Here is a 16,464-nt window from a genome sequence, read left to right on the forward strand (position 1 = left end):
ATTCACGTAAAGCAGTGTCCAAGATTCCATTATTAATCCTGTTTTCCTACAGGTGACTTGCCGCTCCGGTCATCGCCCTTCAAGCTGGCTTGGTAACTATACAAACAGCCGCAGCCGCCTCGACAATTGGATCACTGGTGTACCTTCTTTGCGCCAGAATGGCTCTCTCATGGCCATGGCATTTTGTCTCGCTCTCTGAATCAGAAAAGCAGCACCGTCGCGAGCTCCTCACCCTTCGTGGATATTACGCCCAGCTATCAATTCTCCTGGCCATTATTTTACTTCGGGCATATACCGCGTTTCCCGCCATTGACCAGCCGACAAGAGGCCGTCGGCAAAGGTCATGGTTGGATTCGCCATTGTTCGCGGGATGGTTTGAGACCCGAAGACAGTATCTTCTCTGCCTTGGCTGGCTCCTTTGGTTGCTCTTCCTCTCTGTGTGGAGCACAGGCGACGGTACGCAAATCTCCCAGTTCTTTTCACCGTCTGACAGCTGCCTAAGTGCTTGGGCTAACATGTACTGTAGACTACTTACACTTCACAAAGGCGCTGGGTCATGTTGGCCTCTCGCAATTGCCATTACAAGTGGCCATGTCGCCCGCCTTCTACATTACTTCGACGCCGAGAGCATCTTCCTTGATATCAGTATTGGCCACAATCCCGCAGCCAACAGTGACTGCTTATCATCGCCTTTTTGCTCGCGTAGTGATCGCTCCATTGCTCGTTGGGCATGCATTCTTCTATTGCCTGTTTTTTCTGCAGTCGAGTCATCCTGATTTTGGCTCTTTATTCTCAAAGCGCCTGCGTGACACTGACGTGCAGTGGGGTATCAGCGCAGTCAGCATGGCCATCGCCATTATGGTCTTTGCGCGACCGATAGGGGCGACCGGCGGGATATGGAAGGGGTCGATCAAAAATAGGAGAAGGGCCTTCTATATTGCGCATGTTCTCTTTGTAGGGTTGTTGTGTCTTGCGGCATATGTCCATGTTGCGCAGGCGCAGGCGTTTGTCCTCGAGTCGCTTGGGATTTTTCTTGTGAACCTAGTGTGCTGCTACAAGACGGTACAGTGATGGCTGAGATAGCAACATATGACCGGGACATACGGAGTATACCGAGAGGTGATCCGATGTATAAGTACGAGGTTTAAAGGGTAAGGAAAAAGCTGCGGCAGCACAAACTTTGGAACGTGGCACGAGGACAACGATATGGAGGAAGTTAGCGCTGAGCTAAGTAAAACCAAAACACATCTTTGGAAAGAAGAAGAGCGATTGGTTAGTTTGTTGAACGCAAGAAGATGATATCACACGTGGTGCAGTTGATAAGGCTGTTGTTATAGCAACCAACAGACTAATCCTCGGATGATCTTCTTCAGCACTTGTACGCTTGACAGCATCAGTTCGTCGCTGCAAGTTCTGTTTGCATGTATGCTGTCCAACGACCAATATGCTGGCGTCTAGTTGATTCTCAATGGCAGCATGCGATCTCAACGTCTCTTGGGCCTGCTGCTGACAGGCCTGCTAGTTTGTGTCTCAATCATTTTCCTTCAGGGCTCTCATTCCACTATCGGCATTCAAAATGCCCCTCATGTCCCTCCTCTCGCTTCATCCAACCCTCAATCCTCTTTACAACAACCAATTGAACCTTCAGTCAACTCCACCAGGCACTATCCGAACGACGTCCATCCGATAGCTGCTCTCATCGAAGATGCCCGACAACAATTCGACTCGCTCCGAGAGCGGCAGTCAAGAACACTGGCAGACGCTGTCAAAGAATATCGCAGACGCTATAACATGCACCCTCCGCCGCATTTCGATCAGTGGTTCGGGTTTGCGCAATCAAAAGGTGTTGAGTTGATTGACGAGTACGATACTATATACCATACCCTGCTGCCGTTCTGGGCCCTTTCACCACAAACTATCCGCTCGCGCGCTCGGGAAGCTCTCGGATACGATAATTCGCTGCTGGGGATCCTCATCAGAGACGGTAAAGTATCGCTGGCCGATGGTCTCGACGAGGAGCAAGATTGGCAGCGCGAGGCTACACTCGGCATGATGAAGAACTTTGTTCAGTATTTACCTGACATGGATCTGGCTTTTAATGCCCACGATGAGCCTCGAGTTATACTACCTAGCGAGGATCTTCAGAGACTCGTCACGATTGCCAGAGACAGTACCATACCGAGCTCGTTCCATACACAATCGCCAGTAAACGCATGGTCTCCTCGTCCCGACGACCTGAACAGAGGTGATCGCATTGACGAAGTCCGGAGGACCCGTTTCAACCGAATGTCGCATCAGCCGGCTTGGACTAGCTCTAGGATATCATGCCCAGTCGACAGTCCCGTTCGTTCTCTCGACGAAGACACGCCAGATCATACCACGGGCTACGCTCTTGGTGAATTGGGCTTCATTCACAACACTAGTGCCTTTTCCGATGTGTGCAACACTCCTTCGCTGCGAAATACCTATGGTTTCTTTGACCGGCCAAATGTTTTCGCGGTTGTCCATGATCTCTTCCCCGTTTTCTCTCAAAGCAAGGTTTCTACTTTTCAGGACATACTCTACCCGAGTCCATGGTATTGGGCTCAGAAGGTGCCGTACCTCAAAGAGAAGGACTACAGCTGGGAAGAGAAGGCTGATAAATTATACTGGAGAGGCTCAACTACCGGCGGATTCTCAAAAGGCGGCGGCTGGCGACGGCACCATCGACAATTGATGGTTGGTAACATCAACGCACTGAATACAGCTAGAGTCCTTACCAAAACTGAGACCGGACGATGGGATTCCAAGAAAGTTGACCGCAGCGATTATCATGACCTCTTTGACGTCCAATTTACTTCGGTTGGACAATGTGATCGAAATGACTGCGCTGCTCAGACGGAGTTCTTCAACATAACGGAGCCCGTAGAGCAGCAAGATGCTTGGGCCTACAAATATCTCGTCGATGTTGATGGAAATGCCTTTAGCGGTCGTTATCATGCGTTCCTCCAAAGCAACAGCCTAGTTTGCAAAGTTGCGTTGTTCCGCGAATGGCATGATGAGGTACTCAAGCCTTGGGTCCATTATGTTCCATTGAGTTTGAAGGGAGACGAGGTTGTAGAGACTATGCGTTTCTTTACCTCAGAAGAAGAGGGGATGGCTGGGGCGCCTCGTCTCGCCCAACAAGGGAAGGATTGGGTACAAAGAACATTACGCAAGGAGGATATGGAAGTTTGGTTCTTTCGCTTATTACTGGAGTAAGTTCCTTATACCGTCACGAGCTGGGTATTCGAGATTTAACATTGCTTTCCGCAGGTACGGGCGTTTGGTCGACGATAACAGGGAAGCCCTGGGATACCCCGCATGATATTGTTCGGCTGCATATATGTATAGGCGATTCTAGTTGTACAATATCTTTACGATTTACGTCTCATGTAATAGATTACGTTTATTCATTTCCCAAGGATCCCGTAGCTCATTGGCAGTATCTGCTTCCTTGGAAAGATCAGACTAAAAGAAGCTCAACTGCGAGCTCAACACAGTCAGAACTTAGAGCCCAAGCATTATAGAACGCCTTGAGCCAAGGATTCTCTAAGGAGGGCCGCTATGGCACTCAGTGGCGACCAAGTAGGTCACGGACGCATGCCCAAATCATGGTAGCGTTCTCTTGTGCAACTGTTCCTCCCTCAGATCAACAGGGAATACCATCGCATCAGAATCGCCAATGGCCTACGAATTGCATTCGGGTGGAGAACATCTCACCTTCTGTGGTTAGACTACTACGGCTCTGAATATCGCTAAAGGATTCGGGCTAATCGTCCTCAGCTTGCACGTGAGAGCCAATATATAGTCCCCTCCACCACCATACACAATCTTCTCTTTATGTTCTCATCCCTTCTCACTTGCTGGTCTGCTTCTGATCTTTTTTTGTCCTTATCCTATCCAACTTCCCTCCCCCATCGTTTTCCATCCTTGGCTCCACAAATCCAAGAACAACCCACCCTCCCCGCTGTTGCGACACAAAATCACACGACATGGCGTCCGTGTTGCTCAGGTCGCTGAAGTCGGCTTTCATCTTCACTAACGGGTTAATAGTCATGGGAATCTATTGTGTAGTCGCAACGTGGGAAGGGTACTTCTTTCGAAAAGCAACTGAAAAGGAAGTTCTGGAATTGCAGCTAGGTAAGCGCTTTTTCTCTCAGGCACTACTGCGCCACAAATTGTATAGAGCGTGGGCTCGTCGTCCTGACAATTGCTCTACAGCTCGCAATCGATTTTGGGACTTGTCCAAAAAGTGGCTGAATTACTCGCATCAAATCTATACCCTTCGAAGTGGGTTTAGATTCCACTACCTCTGCAATGAGCCCAATGCAGTCACCAGCGCCAATAAACCTTTGGTCATCTTTATTCATGGTTTCCCCGACAGTTGGGCAATATGGCGTCATATCTTGAGTTCACAGTCTCTCCAGGAATCAGCAACCGTGGTTGCGGTTGACCTCCCAGGCTATGGAGGTTCTCAAAATCTGGATCGGTACTCGGCAACCGCGGTTCTTGAAAACCTTACTGAGTTTATCATTGCTATGAGAACAAAGTATGGGATCGATAGCGACACCAAGACCCATCAGCAGCGGACAATTGTCGTCGCGCATGACTGGGGTTGTGTGCTTTCTTTCCGACTGGCGACTGATGCTCCCCAGTTGGCGGACAGGTTCATCGTCACTAATGGGCCACTGGTAAGCATTGCCTTAGCTATAGCAACTCTAGTTCTAGCTAACAGGTTATCTAGATGCCCCTGGTTGAGTCCAATATTGGTCGCCGCTTATCGACCTCTTCAAAGATGTTCAAATCTTTGTTACGCTCGCCGATTCGCTCGCGCTCCCTACTGTTCAACGCCGCCAAAACGTTACGGCCGATTTTTCAGCAAATGCATGCCTCGGGATATATTTTCGCCTTCCAGCTGCCTCAACTTTTGGTGGAGTACCTCGGTAACGGAGGCAATACTTCTTTCCTGAAGCTCATTCATAAGATGTCCTGGGGAAATCAGGAATTCACCATCACTGATGCTGCTGAGTGCATGGCAAGCAGCATTGGCCCCTCTGCACACGAAGGAGAGACACGAAACGCCGATGGCGAAGGATATGCCGAGTCCACGGTGAAGAGAGGTGGCCTCGTCAATTTCTTCGATATGTGTCGCTACTACCGGGACGGCACATCCCGTTCACGTTGGAACAAGTCCATCGAGACTATCGCTAGCCTGCACAGTATTGCTCAGAAGACTGGAATCCGCCGCGCTAGTAGTGGCGCGGGTGTATTTGATGACGGGCCGGAGGGAGCTTTAAAGGCTCGTACGACCATTATCTGGGGCAAAAGGGACTTTGCGCTCACTTCTCAACTGTGCCTGGATGGGATTTCAGACTATCTTAGCCAGGACAGCCAGGTCATTGACCTTCCACGCTCTGCACACTTTACTCCGCTGGAGCGAGAGAGTCGGGTTGCGTTGAGTGCGGTGGTTGAGTGGGCAGTCAAAGGCGAACAAGAAGATATCGGGGCAGTGATTGAAGCTTGCTACCCGAGAGCGACAGTATTAGCTCGGAAGTGAGCTATATCGCCGCGACTGATAATGTGATCTGAGCGTCGCCTGCCTGGCCATTGCGCTTTCGGTCTGTATTGACTTTTAGCGGGTTGTTGAAGCTTTTCGTGTTACTGGCGTGGCGATTCATTCTATAGATGTTGGCTAAATGGAGATGAAAGGGGCTCTTGAGCAGGGTTTCTGAACTGCATGCGAATATGGCGAAAGTTCCAATGAATATTGTCTCCTTGCTTGGCTGGACGAGCTGCTTCAGATAAGAGTTATTGAAATTTGGCACGGGGCGGCTGTGGACTGGGCCCATGAGGCCCAAGCTTCTCCTAAACAACAGGCAAACAAAGCGGGAGCGGGTGTTATTTTAGACAGCCTGTTGCTCTTGTCTGACGTCTCTGGCCAGCCCCTTAGTTCGCGATTTTCACTTTACCCGCCTCTCAATTATCGGAATGGAGTGCCCCTAGCTCTGCGAAGACTGGCTGAGATGATGCAGATTCATCTTCGTAGCGCATCATAGCACGAGACTTCTCCGACTAAGGTGCTGTCCCCTGTTCGTGGCGGGCGGGGTTACTCCCGTCATAACGCGCCGGTTTCGTGAGGGGAAGCATCGCCATCTCCCATCCTTTCCTTGACGGGCTCCTTCTTGTTTCTCTGCTTGTCATCCGACCAAAAACAGCTTGGGAGTCGGACTTTAGATTCTCTCCTTTATCGTCTTGTTTCCGCCCTCATTCTTCGCCTTATTGGGACATTCGCTCCCCGTCTGTCGTTTCCGGGATGGTTGCCCCAGAAGGTGCAGTTTATTGCACTGTAGGTTTCACACCTCGAGCGTTCGAGCCCATTGAACGTCATTTGACTTGATTATAGCTGCTTCTGAGTGACAACTACCTGCCTGGTAAACTATTGATCGCTCATTCACCTCCAATGCCCGTTACTGATTGTCGTCTTCTCCCTTTAAGGTGCCGTGGTCCTCGCCCACTCATTGCGTGACAATGGCTCCCAGGCTAAGCTGGTCGCTCTCTACACGCCGGACACGTTGCAGCCGGCAACAATCAGTGAGCTTCAGGTGCGCACTTTACCGCTTGGGAGAAGGGTTTATATACACAGTTGTCTAATTCGCGTGTCTAGTCAGTTTACGATGTGCTCATACCTGTGTACCGGACGACAAACCACACTCCTGCGAACCTCTGGCTCATGGAACGCCCAGACCTAATAGCCACGTTCACCAAGATCGAGCTCTGGCGACAGACACAGTTCAAGCGCATCGTATACATCGATTCTGATGTGGTAGCCATTCGCGCCCCGGATGAGCTTCTGAGTTTGGACGTGGATTTTGCCGCTGCTCCAGATGTCGGCTGGCCCGATTGCTTCAACAGCGGAGTAATGGTACTGCGACCTAACATGCAGGACTACTATGCGCTGAGGGCTCTTGCGGAACGGGGTATCAGCTTTGATGGCGCCGACCAGGGGTTGCTCAACATGCACTTTCGGAAGTGGCATCGGCTGAGCTTTACGTACAACTGTACACCGAGCGCAAACTACCAATATGTTCCGGCGTACAAGCATTTCCAGAGTACGATCAGCATGATACATTTTATTGGATCACAGAAGCCTTGGAACATGCCGCGACAGGTGGCGCCCTTTGATTCGCCGTACAATCAATTACTGGGAAGATGGTGGACGATATACGATCGACATTATCAGCCTGTGCCTTTGGTGAGTGTCGCCACCCATGACTGGCGTTAAGCTCCACGAATGCCACATGTCTGTCTCTGACGCTAATACTGTGACTAGGAACAAATATACCCAAGTAGCCGATCGCTAACCCTACCCCCACCCAATGAACCCGTTCCCGAGATAGTCCAAACGACGACCTTTTCAGAGCCCACACAACAGCAGTATACTGAACAGGCGCCTTTTGTTTCCGCACCAGCGCATGACCAACAAAGACAACCGCAGCCAGAGTTCTCATCATACACCCACAGCACGCCAGAGCCGGAGCACCATCCACGAGTAGAGGCAGCGCATGAGACGACACGAGTGTTTCATCCATCGAAGCCCCTTCAGGTGACGTGGGCCGCAGAACAGAGCCAACCCGTCCAGGCGGAGCCTTCTCATGAGCACTATCACGAGCACTATAACGAGCATCGCCAGGAACACCGCCAAGGACACAATCATGTTCACCACCATGAGCACGAACAACAGCGTCATCAGCAGATCCATCAAGAGCGGCGCCAAGAGCAGCCCCGGGAACACCACCCTCCTGATCCGATTGTTAGTGCGGTTCCACAATATGTTCGTGGAGAAGAGCATGTCAGGACCTATATACAGCCTCAGCAGCATTGGCAAACCGCTCCGCACTTTGTACAACGTCTCCCAGAGCAAGAACACACAGTGGCCTCAGAGCCAGTTCATCATCCGGACCCCGGTCAACCTGACGCCCATCATCAGCAAGTGCCTCCAGTAGTGGAAACTCATCGCGAACCGACACCTCAGCCATCACCAGAAACGACCTTTGAAGCTCCCAAGGCTGAATGGGATGCGTCTCGGTGTGTTTTAACTGCACTGTCATTCACTTTTACTATTTACTGAGTCTTACTCTAGTGAGCCGCCACCGCTAAACTCGAAGCCAGAAGGAATCGCATTAGAGACGAAAACATATACTATGTCTGAAGACCACCAGCTTTTTCAACCCCCGGAGTCGTATCCGGAAGCCCCGAAAAATATGTACTACCAAGTGCCGCCTACAAAACCACAACCAGAGAAACTTGCTCGGATATTTCCCTGGGAAACGAACGCGCCAAAGCCGACTCGTGTTTTTGCTAATGATGAGCCACAATTCCGACAAACAACCTTGCCAGAGTCTCCTAAAGAAGAATCACGGACATCCCAATCTTCCCTACAGGCATCCTCGACATCGGAGGCTACTAGCCTACTGAGTGAATCATGGGATACCTACTCCCGGTCCAACGCGTGGGACGAAGTCCCCGAGATCCAACAGTATATACAAACCATTCAACAAGCCCGCAAGGGCAAGATCCAGGTCCTCTCTGGTGGTCCCAATCAACAGAAATCTCCACCAAATCAGGACCCAAGGGGCGGGAGCCGTGGAATGCGGGTAACCGATTTCCCCAGCGAAATCGAACGGCCCAGTCTCCCTGTCACCCCAGCACCAATCCACCGCCCTCCGGCCCTAGGAAGCCCGGACGAATACACGTCAGACCAACTTCCCGCCGCAAAAGGCGTGCCAAACCAGGAGGACTGGGTGGGTCTCACGGTTGATGTATTTTTACACCTCCTTCGAGCGACGTACTTATACTGGGAATTTACAGAATCCTTCAGTCCGCCTCGAAGAGCTGCGGCGGCGCCAGTCCGGCGTCTTGGACAATCCAGAATCGCTCGTTGAGCGGTTGACTAAGATCCTCTACAAGGAATCTTAGTTAGGTAAACGGTGTGAATTGGTCAATACTAGCCTTGGTGGATTCTTTGCATTATATTTGGCTCAATGGGCTGTTTCTTATTTGTTTTGTTCCAGAGTGCATAACTGTATCATGTATATTAGTCACCACATTATTCCTACTTGTCTTAGTGGTTAGCATCGTTCTATACAGAGCAGACTGCATGAGTGGGATCGATATTTGACTCCCATTTTTGGCACAGAGCAGACTGAACATTATGGGTCATTGATTGTCATTTCACATTGATGTATCTTGGTATCCAACTACAAAAAGGGAGACGCAGAACGCTGCAAGCCAGAAAACGAGGAGTCTGCCATATCTTCAGCGTTAGTAATGAGTAGTTACCACACGGCAACTGCGATTATGCATAATAATATTCACACAAAACGATGCTCAATCCTAGCCCTAGCTGGAGAGCATAGCCGGGAGAGGCGGCGAATGGCGTTGATGAGAATGCTACTAGGAATGCGAGTTTCATGGCGGAGGGCTGTGATATGTTGAGGCGGAGGGGAGTGATAGAGTACAGTTGGATTGAGGGCGGCATTGCTGTTCAACAACGCGCGCCCCGTACCGAGTAGAAGTGCGATTGCTTTATGTGGCATGCCTTTCCGGACTTCTCGTCGAACACAGAGAAACCGTAGTTTGCGGCATTGGGTGGGGTGTAAACTAGGATTGGGAGACCTGGTGTAAGCCATGAAGAATTGAGATCCGATAAATGATTGAAAAGTACGTACGATGCAGAGAGATGGCCACATTGTTCGGGTCTGGATTGTGAATCTTGTGCAGACCCAACTTCAAGAAACGTAAGCTATTTTTCAAGCAGAATTGGTAAAGGAGGTCCAACAAACCTGGTCAGACATATAGGTAACTTGATTCTCGCCGTATGTGGTCACTTTAGTGATCTTGGGGGGCGATGATTCCCCGTGCTGTACTTTATCCTGATCTGGCCATGTGTATAGTGTTTCCCGAAGGGTGCCCTTAAGAATCTGGTCATGATAGAGTGGTAATGTTAGTTCAGTACGTTAAGTCTGTACTTCTGGGAAGAGTACAGAACAGTACCTTCATGACACAGTGTGCGTTTGCATGGTCGTGGATGGCACTTCCTCGGCCCGGACTCCAGACAAGGATTAACTGATCATGATATTAGCACCAAGTTCCATGCACCTACCCATCTCTCTCAGCCCACGGGCGCCCTGTAAAGGCCCAACGCACCATGCATCCGTATGCATATTGACGGCAACAACAGCCTCCTTCTAACTGAAAGAAACTAGCCGAGATAACAACTGGCGGTGAGAGGGAGGACGCTTACCAGATTGCTCTTCCCGTTTCCCTCATCGATAAGATTCCGCGTGTAAGACTTGTTGGAATCCCCTAAAGCAAAAGGTAGCCACTCCTTTGGATTGGAAGTGTAAAGCTCCATCAAGCGCTGGATATCAATGGGGTCCACATCGTCAGAGTCGAGCCCTGAGCTAGGACCTAGAGCTGCACTGAGATCTCGGACGAGCTCTTCGAATGCATTGTTGGACCCTTTCCCAGAGTCTAAGGAGGTCTCTGATCCGGATTCAAGATACGGCATTTTGAGCTCACTGCTTGAAGAGGTTCAATGGTCGAGAGTTAGGAGGTGTAGAGTTCCTTGCTGGGTATGTCGAACACTGGAGTCATGAAATAGAAATGGGAGTAGAGAAAGTCGGGAGACTGGGAGGTCACGGTGAATAATAAATAATAGTTTCCGTCGTCAACGACATGGGAAGAGACAGGTCGCCTGAGCTGTTGAAGTGACACACGGCAAAAGTACGTAACCGCAAGCTCAGGGTTCAGTTGGATATAGTAGCAATTGTGTCGATGAGGACCTGCAGGAAGGAGCCAATGTCGCGCCACCACCGACGATAAGCGGATACGGGGATAAGGATTGGTGCCTCGTTGCCTCAGGCGACATGGCCACTCCGCCCAGCCAGCCGGCGAATCAGGTGGCGGCCACAAATTCAAAGATTGAACTATCCCCGCCAACCTTCAAACATCATCATCCTGCTTTTCAACACTGCATTAGCTTGCGAGGAGTCTTCAGCGAGCCACACTCAACTATACATTGACATCATATTCCCTGCATTGTCCTGTTTACGAGGGGGTAACCTCGTAACTTCGCAACAAGATGTCCACCACAGTTGAAAAGGTTGGATTTCCCCGCTGCATTCTTTCATGAACGTTGCTAACCATGCCATGCACGATATAGATCAAGCAAGTCGAAGATGAGGTTCGCTCCACGCCCTCCGATAACGGTTACTCTGAAGACGCTCGTTAACACGGATTCCAGATGGCTAGGACGCAGAAGAACAAGGCGACGGCCTATCACTTGGGTAGGATTTGCGCACCCGACCTCTATGTCAACAGGAATAGATGACTGATGGAAGACGTACAGGGCAGTTGAAAGCTAAGCTTGCAAAATTGAAGCGAGAGCTTCTTACGCCGACCGGAGGAGGTGGCGGCGGCGGTGGTGGTAAGTGCAGCTTCCATTATCGGCCAACGTAGGCTGCGCTGACCCGACGGTTTAGCTGGCTTCGATGTCGCCCGTACTGGTGTTGCTAGTGTGTAAGTATATCGTCGCGTCTGCCGTTCCATGGGCTTGGTGTTGACCGGGAATAGTGGGTTCATCGGTTTTCCGTCCGTAGGAAAGAGTACATTGATGAGCAAGTTGACGGGTCAACATTCGGAAGGTATGTTCAACCATTAGCAAACAACCTATCTCTCTAGTACTGACGAGATGACCTACCAGCGGCCGCTTACGAGTTCACGACTTTGACGACTGTTCCTGGCCAAGTCTTATATAATGGTGCGAAAATCCAAATTCTGGACCTTCCAGGTATCATTCAAGGTGCCAAGGATGGTAAGGGTCGTGGTCGACAGGTTATTGCAGTGGCCAAAACTTGCCATCTGATCTTCATCGTTCTCGATGTCAACAAGCCATTGGTTGACAAGAAGGTTATTGAAAACGAATTGGAAGGATTCGGTATCAGGATCAACAAGCAACCTCCCAACATACTCTTCAAGAAGAAGGACAAGGGTGGCATTTCGATTACGAGCACTGTCCCCCTAACCCATATCGATAATGATGTGAGTTTCTTTTCCGGTACTTCAAGATGTCGCAGCAACTGACGCGACTTTGCCCAATCAAACAGGAAATCAGGGCTGTCATGAGCGAATACAAAATTTCTTCCGCAGATATCTCAATTCGATGCGACGCAACGATCGACGATCTCATTGATGTCCTTGAAGCCAAGAGCCGTGCATATATCCCTGTTGTCTATGCCTTAAACAAGATTGATGCCATCACAATTGAGGAGCTCGACCTCTTGTACCGAATTCCTAACGCAGTCCCCATCAGCTCTGAACACGGCTGGAACATTGATGAGCTTCTGGAAATGATGTGGGAAAAACTCAATCTCAGGCGGGTTTACACGAAACCCAAGGGCAAGGCGCCTGACTATACCGCACCTGTTGTGCTTCGATCCACGGCTTGCACCGTCGAAGACTTCGTATGTGCCCCTTTTCTGCCTTGTAAGCTCATCAAACCATGGTTCGCTGACCCGCAGTTAGTGTAACTCAATTCACCGGACGATCAAGGATCAGTTTAAACAAGCTATTGTGTATGGTCGGTCTGTTAAACACCAACCTCAACGTGTCGGTCTCACCCACGAGCTCGCCGATGAGGATATTGGTCCGTTGCCCCTATCTTGAAGGTTCTCTGGCATAATATCAGAACTAACGGTGAGACAATAGTGACCATTATCAAGCGGTAAAGGTACCCGAATTTGATCGATTCCAAGGTGTTCGCCTGGACACGAATCTACCTGCGACGAATCGCGTCGATGAGGTTGAGCCGGCTGTGTGCGAGGGGTGTTGTCGCTCAGGATTCTATATCCTCGGGTTTCGACCCCTGTGACAAATACCTGCAAATGGGATAAGAGGTCTGATTGGAGGGGGTGATATGCGCACGGGCAGCAAGCTGCTATCTGCCGCTTGGATTCGCAAGATCACTAGCTAGCCTTGGGGTACCTGCACCACGACTAAGTCTGCAGTCGCCTGCTGCCCGATGTGATGCGCAAACGATTTTAATCGAGAAGCTGTGTGAGGAGGGGCGCGAGAAGCTTGTTGGTCGCGATTTGGCATGGGGGGAAGCTACTCAAAACGCCGGAGATTCTTGGTGAGCAGTACATAGTCCTGCCAACTTTATTTCTCTCTCATTCATGTTAGCTCAACGGTCGAGGCGCTCTTGGACCATGCAAAGATCCGAATTCTCCGAAGTCAAAGCAATGGAAGTTCTAGATCCCAGCCCAGGATATCTGAACGAGTTGACGGGCAGAGCGAGTGATTGCCCCGATAACGTACTAAGATATTGCGGCTTGAGAAAAATTGCCGCTTTGGCCTCGGATAAATGAAACAGAACAAATAAAAGCACCTGGTGATGTGACTCGTGTCCACCAATGGTGGTGGAAGGCGATAGGCGAGTTCTTGGCCATAGTAGTGAGCCATTGTAGACGAAGCAAGGTCGAAGCTGCCGGATGTCCGATGATAGACTAAGGTTGACGCCAGCTTGTGCGAGACAAACTCACACATGCCCCTCGTGCACCCAGCAGGAACTCTTCTAGTCCGTTCCACGAGATCTCGACAGTTCGGATGGCAGCGCCCCCCTGGATTCAGAGGGTTCCTGGATTTTTGAACGTGGACTGCATCCTGCATGAGGAGCCAGCAGACTGGACCCGAATTGATTTGAATCTGTCCGGACTAGACTCGTCACTCTGGGGGAGTCAAGGCTGCAATTCAGCCATCGTGCTGCAGGTCGACAGGGTCCGGGGTGCCTGCGAGTCGACGACCCCTCAGGCTAAGAGAATAAGAAATAAATGCGGCAGTTCAGAGATTGCACATTCGCTGATTCGCCAATGCGAGTTATTCGATCTGGTCTCCGTATTTACCGTCAGACTTGAACCTGAACAAGTTCTCAAGAAGCCCTTCACTGCGGTATTGAACATTCAAAAGTACAATTCCCCCTCTTTGGTTCCTTGGTTCATCCTCGACGGTGTTACAGTCCGGCAGCAACTTTCCTCTAGCCTTCCAGACTTTGGCATCTTGGATTGGAGTCCAGCTGCCCAGCACTTACTCAAAGCGGCTAACTGTTGTTTGTCTCATCCACTGCATCTAGAAGGCTCGGTCCAATAAGGTTCCGATGCGGATGACGTGCATTGCGACTGGAGTTGGGAGTTTCACTTTGCAATCCACTCTCTCCGCCCTCAAGAAACTTGCGAACGGCGGTCTACGCGGGAATGGGGCCCCTTCCATCTCTTGAGTGACTTAGCGACTTTAGTTCCATCGGGCACTGATTGATAAGTTTTTGCGAATCGCCATCACCGCTCACTTATCGGTCTCAGCCTGCCGTTCAACTGCCCATCAGGCAATCCAATCTCCGCCGAATATTTTGCGTAGCCCACACGGGGTTTATTCACCGACTCCGGCGGATAAGGATGCTCTTCCCTGACGCAGGGGGCAGAGTCTTTCCGAGTCTCTCAGTCGCTCAATACTGCTGTTCCTGGCACAGCCTCGTTCTGTGTGCAATAATCTATCCTGGGTACTCAGATTGTAGCCTCAGTGCCTGGGGACCGTCCGGAGAGCCATTGGATGCCTAAGATGTTAGGTACCCAGGCAGGTACTCGCCAACGCCCTCTCCCTTAGGCAGTTGTCACATCAACGAGTCTCAGAGGCTGGCTTCCATGCAAATGCCAATATGGCAGCCGCGGAAACATCGCTTGTCGTTGCTTTCTTATTCCGCTACCTTATTTTTGGTCTGGATGTCGCGGATCCTTCGGTCCAGCCACATATCAGCTTGGATTTTGGATGGCGGGGGTTTGTGACAATATTATTAATGCCAAATCGCCAATGAACAACGAGACTCGGAAAAGAAGGCAATTATCCCGGCTGGGCTTGATTGAATCGATCGGTCATTCATTGTTCTAGCCTTGATCTTAGAGAGAAAATCTTGATGAGACATGTCAAGTCGTTGTTTTTCCTGCCGCCAGATCTCGGCCTGAAGTAGTTGTCATACCATCGCTACAGACTCCAGAGGATCCTCCCCTTGGTCGCCTGATGTCATGATCCTATTCGAAGGCGAGATCGGACCTAATTAGCTTCATTAGCCCTACGTGCTTTGACTTCAAGCATTGGAGGGATGATGACGACAACCTTGAGAATCCAGCCTCTGCCCCACGATGGTCTCGCCGAGTCGCTCAAGATTTCCTGGCTGGAGCTGCATGCTGACCCTGGGGTACCGACGGAGAACACCTTGTCGAATGAGTGCTCACCAAAACTATCACCCAAACAGGAGGGTATATCCTTTGATAGACGCAAAGCGACCTGCTGTCATGGTGTGGTACCTGACAGATCTATTCTTGGAGATATCCCCCGATAAGGCTATCGAATCCTCCTCACCAAGCAGATTGCGATTCTCCGACACGGATAAATCATGAATGACTCTGTTTCCACCTCACTTTCCTCTTTTCGTGCGTTTTCTTCTCTTTCCAGGCATCCGACTGGTTGGGCCTGCCCATCAACTTTGAATACGCACCGCCTCAAGTGACCCTGACTCGTATCCAATGCAGATTCGAAAAAGCCTCAACCCTCACTTGCACTTTGCCTGTTGTGGAAGGGATTGTCGGCTTCAAGCCGGCCTACACCGGAGTATGTACGGTATGCACCTTTGAGAGGCACATGTGGACTGTGGTCAAAAGTTCGCTGTTTAAAGCACGGGCTATGTCCCTAGAAGCGAAAGAGGGAGAAGGATACAATCATCAATGAGCTGTCAAAATATTTCTGCCCAGAATGAAGTATGTACGATGGCTCAGATTTGATGATCTTGGAGATTCGACGACCTAGGTTGACCCAGGGTCCTTCCTTGAGGCTAGGATTGTAAATGGGGCTTTACCCAAGGAAGAGCGGAAGCCACAGTTAGCACCGTCAACTCACCAAGGTGTTACGAGTATCGGCATCGGTAACTTACTTGGCTGAAGCCTGACAGTCCTCGTGGTCAGCCAAAACATGCAGTGCAGAGGCAATGATTGGAGCGTGGCCCTGCTCACGTTTCATAGTGGACCTTTATGGTCACCCGATCGGGACAAGTTGCAGCTGCTGAACACTTTAGTGGCTGGGGTTTCAAGCCCCAGTAAGGCTGGCCACGCCACTGATACATCAATTCCCTGAATTACACATCGACGTGAGAAGACGGCACAAATAGGGCCAGGCCAATATGGGGGTTGGACCGCTTTTTTCTAGCGGAGTCAGGTACGATCTTGCAAACGAATGAGATTCAGCCCCCGAGTCAGAACCTCAGGGTATAAGACCGGGGAGACCGGATTGTTCGGAGTTCCCTGCACAAAGACAGGGCTTTGCAAGAAAGGCGAGTTGCAA

The 16,464-nt window shown here is 50.5% G+C and overlaps 4 protein-coding genes across 4 annotated transcripts; 3 read left to right on the top strand and 1 right to left on the bottom strand.

Moving 5' to 3' along the window:
- Positions 1-70: 70 nt before the first annotated feature.
- BJX68DRAFT_100099 (putative metalloreductase Fre8) lies at positions 71-1,274 on the top strand. The gene is made up of 2 exons (XM_071035724.1): positions 71-456; positions 527-1,274. Exons 1-2 carry the CDS (start codon positions 159-161, stop codon positions 1,069-1,071), a joined length of 843 nt encoding a protein of 280 aa, XP_070898320.1. The 5' UTR covers positions 71-158; the 3' UTR covers positions 1,072-1,274.
- BJX68DRAFT_255719 (uncharacterized protein) lies at positions 1,207-8,997 on the top strand (the record flags this gene model as incomplete). Its single annotated transcript, XM_071043092.1, has 9 exons — positions 1,207-1,231; positions 1,691-3,151; positions 4,243-4,712; positions 4,766-5,560; positions 6,686-7,273; positions 7,457-7,624; positions 7,772-8,106; positions 8,162-8,840; positions 8,890-8,997. The coding sequence occupies 9 exons, from the start codon at positions 1,207-1,209 to the stop codon at positions 8,995-8,997; spliced, it is 4,629 nt and encodes a 1,542-aa protein (XP_070898321.1).
- Positions 8,998-9,245: 248 nt separating this feature from the next.
- On the bottom strand, positions 9,246-11,038 carry BJX68DRAFT_238362 (putative cysteine dioxygenase Cdo1). Its single transcript, XM_071040341.1, has 5 exons — positions 10,325-11,038; positions 10,075-10,146; positions 9,864-10,001; positions 9,750-9,807; positions 9,246-9,681 (listed from the first exon to the last, which is right to left on the bottom strand). Exons 1-5 carry the CDS (start codon positions 10,589-10,591, stop codon positions 9,566-9,568), a joined length of 651 nt encoding a protein of 216 aa, XP_070898322.1. The 5' UTR covers positions 10,592-11,038; the 3' UTR covers positions 9,246-9,565.
- Positions 11,039-12,838, top strand: BJX68DRAFT_238364 (GTP-binding protein RBG1). The gene is made up of 9 exons (XM_071040342.1): positions 11,039-11,185; positions 11,246-11,266; positions 11,327-11,369; positions 11,432-11,509; positions 11,565-11,601; positions 11,656-11,726; positions 11,786-12,123; positions 12,189-12,757; positions 12,819-12,838. The coding sequence occupies exons 1-8, from the start codon at positions 11,165-11,167 to the stop codon at positions 12,609-12,611; spliced, it is 1,032 nt and encodes a 343-aa protein (XP_070898323.1). The 5' UTR covers positions 11,039-11,164; the 3' UTR covers positions 12,612-12,757; positions 12,819-12,838.
- Positions 12,839-16,464: the final 3,626 nt, after the last annotated feature.

The sequence above is a fragment of the Aspergillus pseudodeflectus genome, assembly GCF_044049435.1.
Source record: "Aspergillus pseudodeflectus strain CBS 756.74 chromosome Unknown BJX68scaffold_25, whole genome shotgun sequence".
Classification (NCBI taxonomy): Eukaryota; Fungi; Ascomycota; class Eurotiomycetes; order Eurotiales; family Aspergillaceae; genus Aspergillus; species Aspergillus pseudodeflectus.

Excerpts from the sequence above, each read along its gene's own strand:
- BJX68DRAFT_238362 (XM_071040341.1), bottom strand. The coding sequence starts at position 10,591 with ATGCCGTATCTTGAATCCGGATCAGAGACCTCCTTAGACTCTGGGAAA. Across the intron at positions 10,147-10,324 it reads GAAACGGGAAGAGCAATCTG|TTAATCCTTGTCTGGAGTCC; the intron begins GTAAGCGTCCTC and ends TATCATGATCAG. Across the intron at positions 9,808-9,863 it reads TTACCTATATGTCTGACCAG|TTGGGTCTGCACAAGATTCA; the intron begins GTTTGTTGGACC and ends CGTTTCTTGAAG.
- BJX68DRAFT_238364 (XM_071040342.1), top strand. The coding sequence starts at position 11,165 with ATGTCCACCACAGTTGAAAAG. Across the intron at positions 11,370-11,431 it reads GGCGACGGCCTATCACTTGG|GGCAGTTGAAAGCTAAGCTT; the intron begins GTAGGATTTGCG and ends GAAGACGTACAG. Across the intron at positions 11,727-11,785 it reads GACGGGTCAACATTCGGAAG|CGGCCGCTTACGAGTTCACG; the intron begins GTATGTTCAACC and ends ATGACCTACCAG.
- BJX68DRAFT_100099 (XM_071035724.1), top strand. The coding sequence starts at position 159 with ATGGCTCTCTCATGGCCATGGCATTTTGTCTCGCTCTCTGAATCAGAA. Across the intron at positions 457-526 it reads TGTGTGGAGCACAGGCGACG|ACTACTTACACTTCACAAAG; the intron begins GTACGCAAATCT and ends CATGTACTGTAG.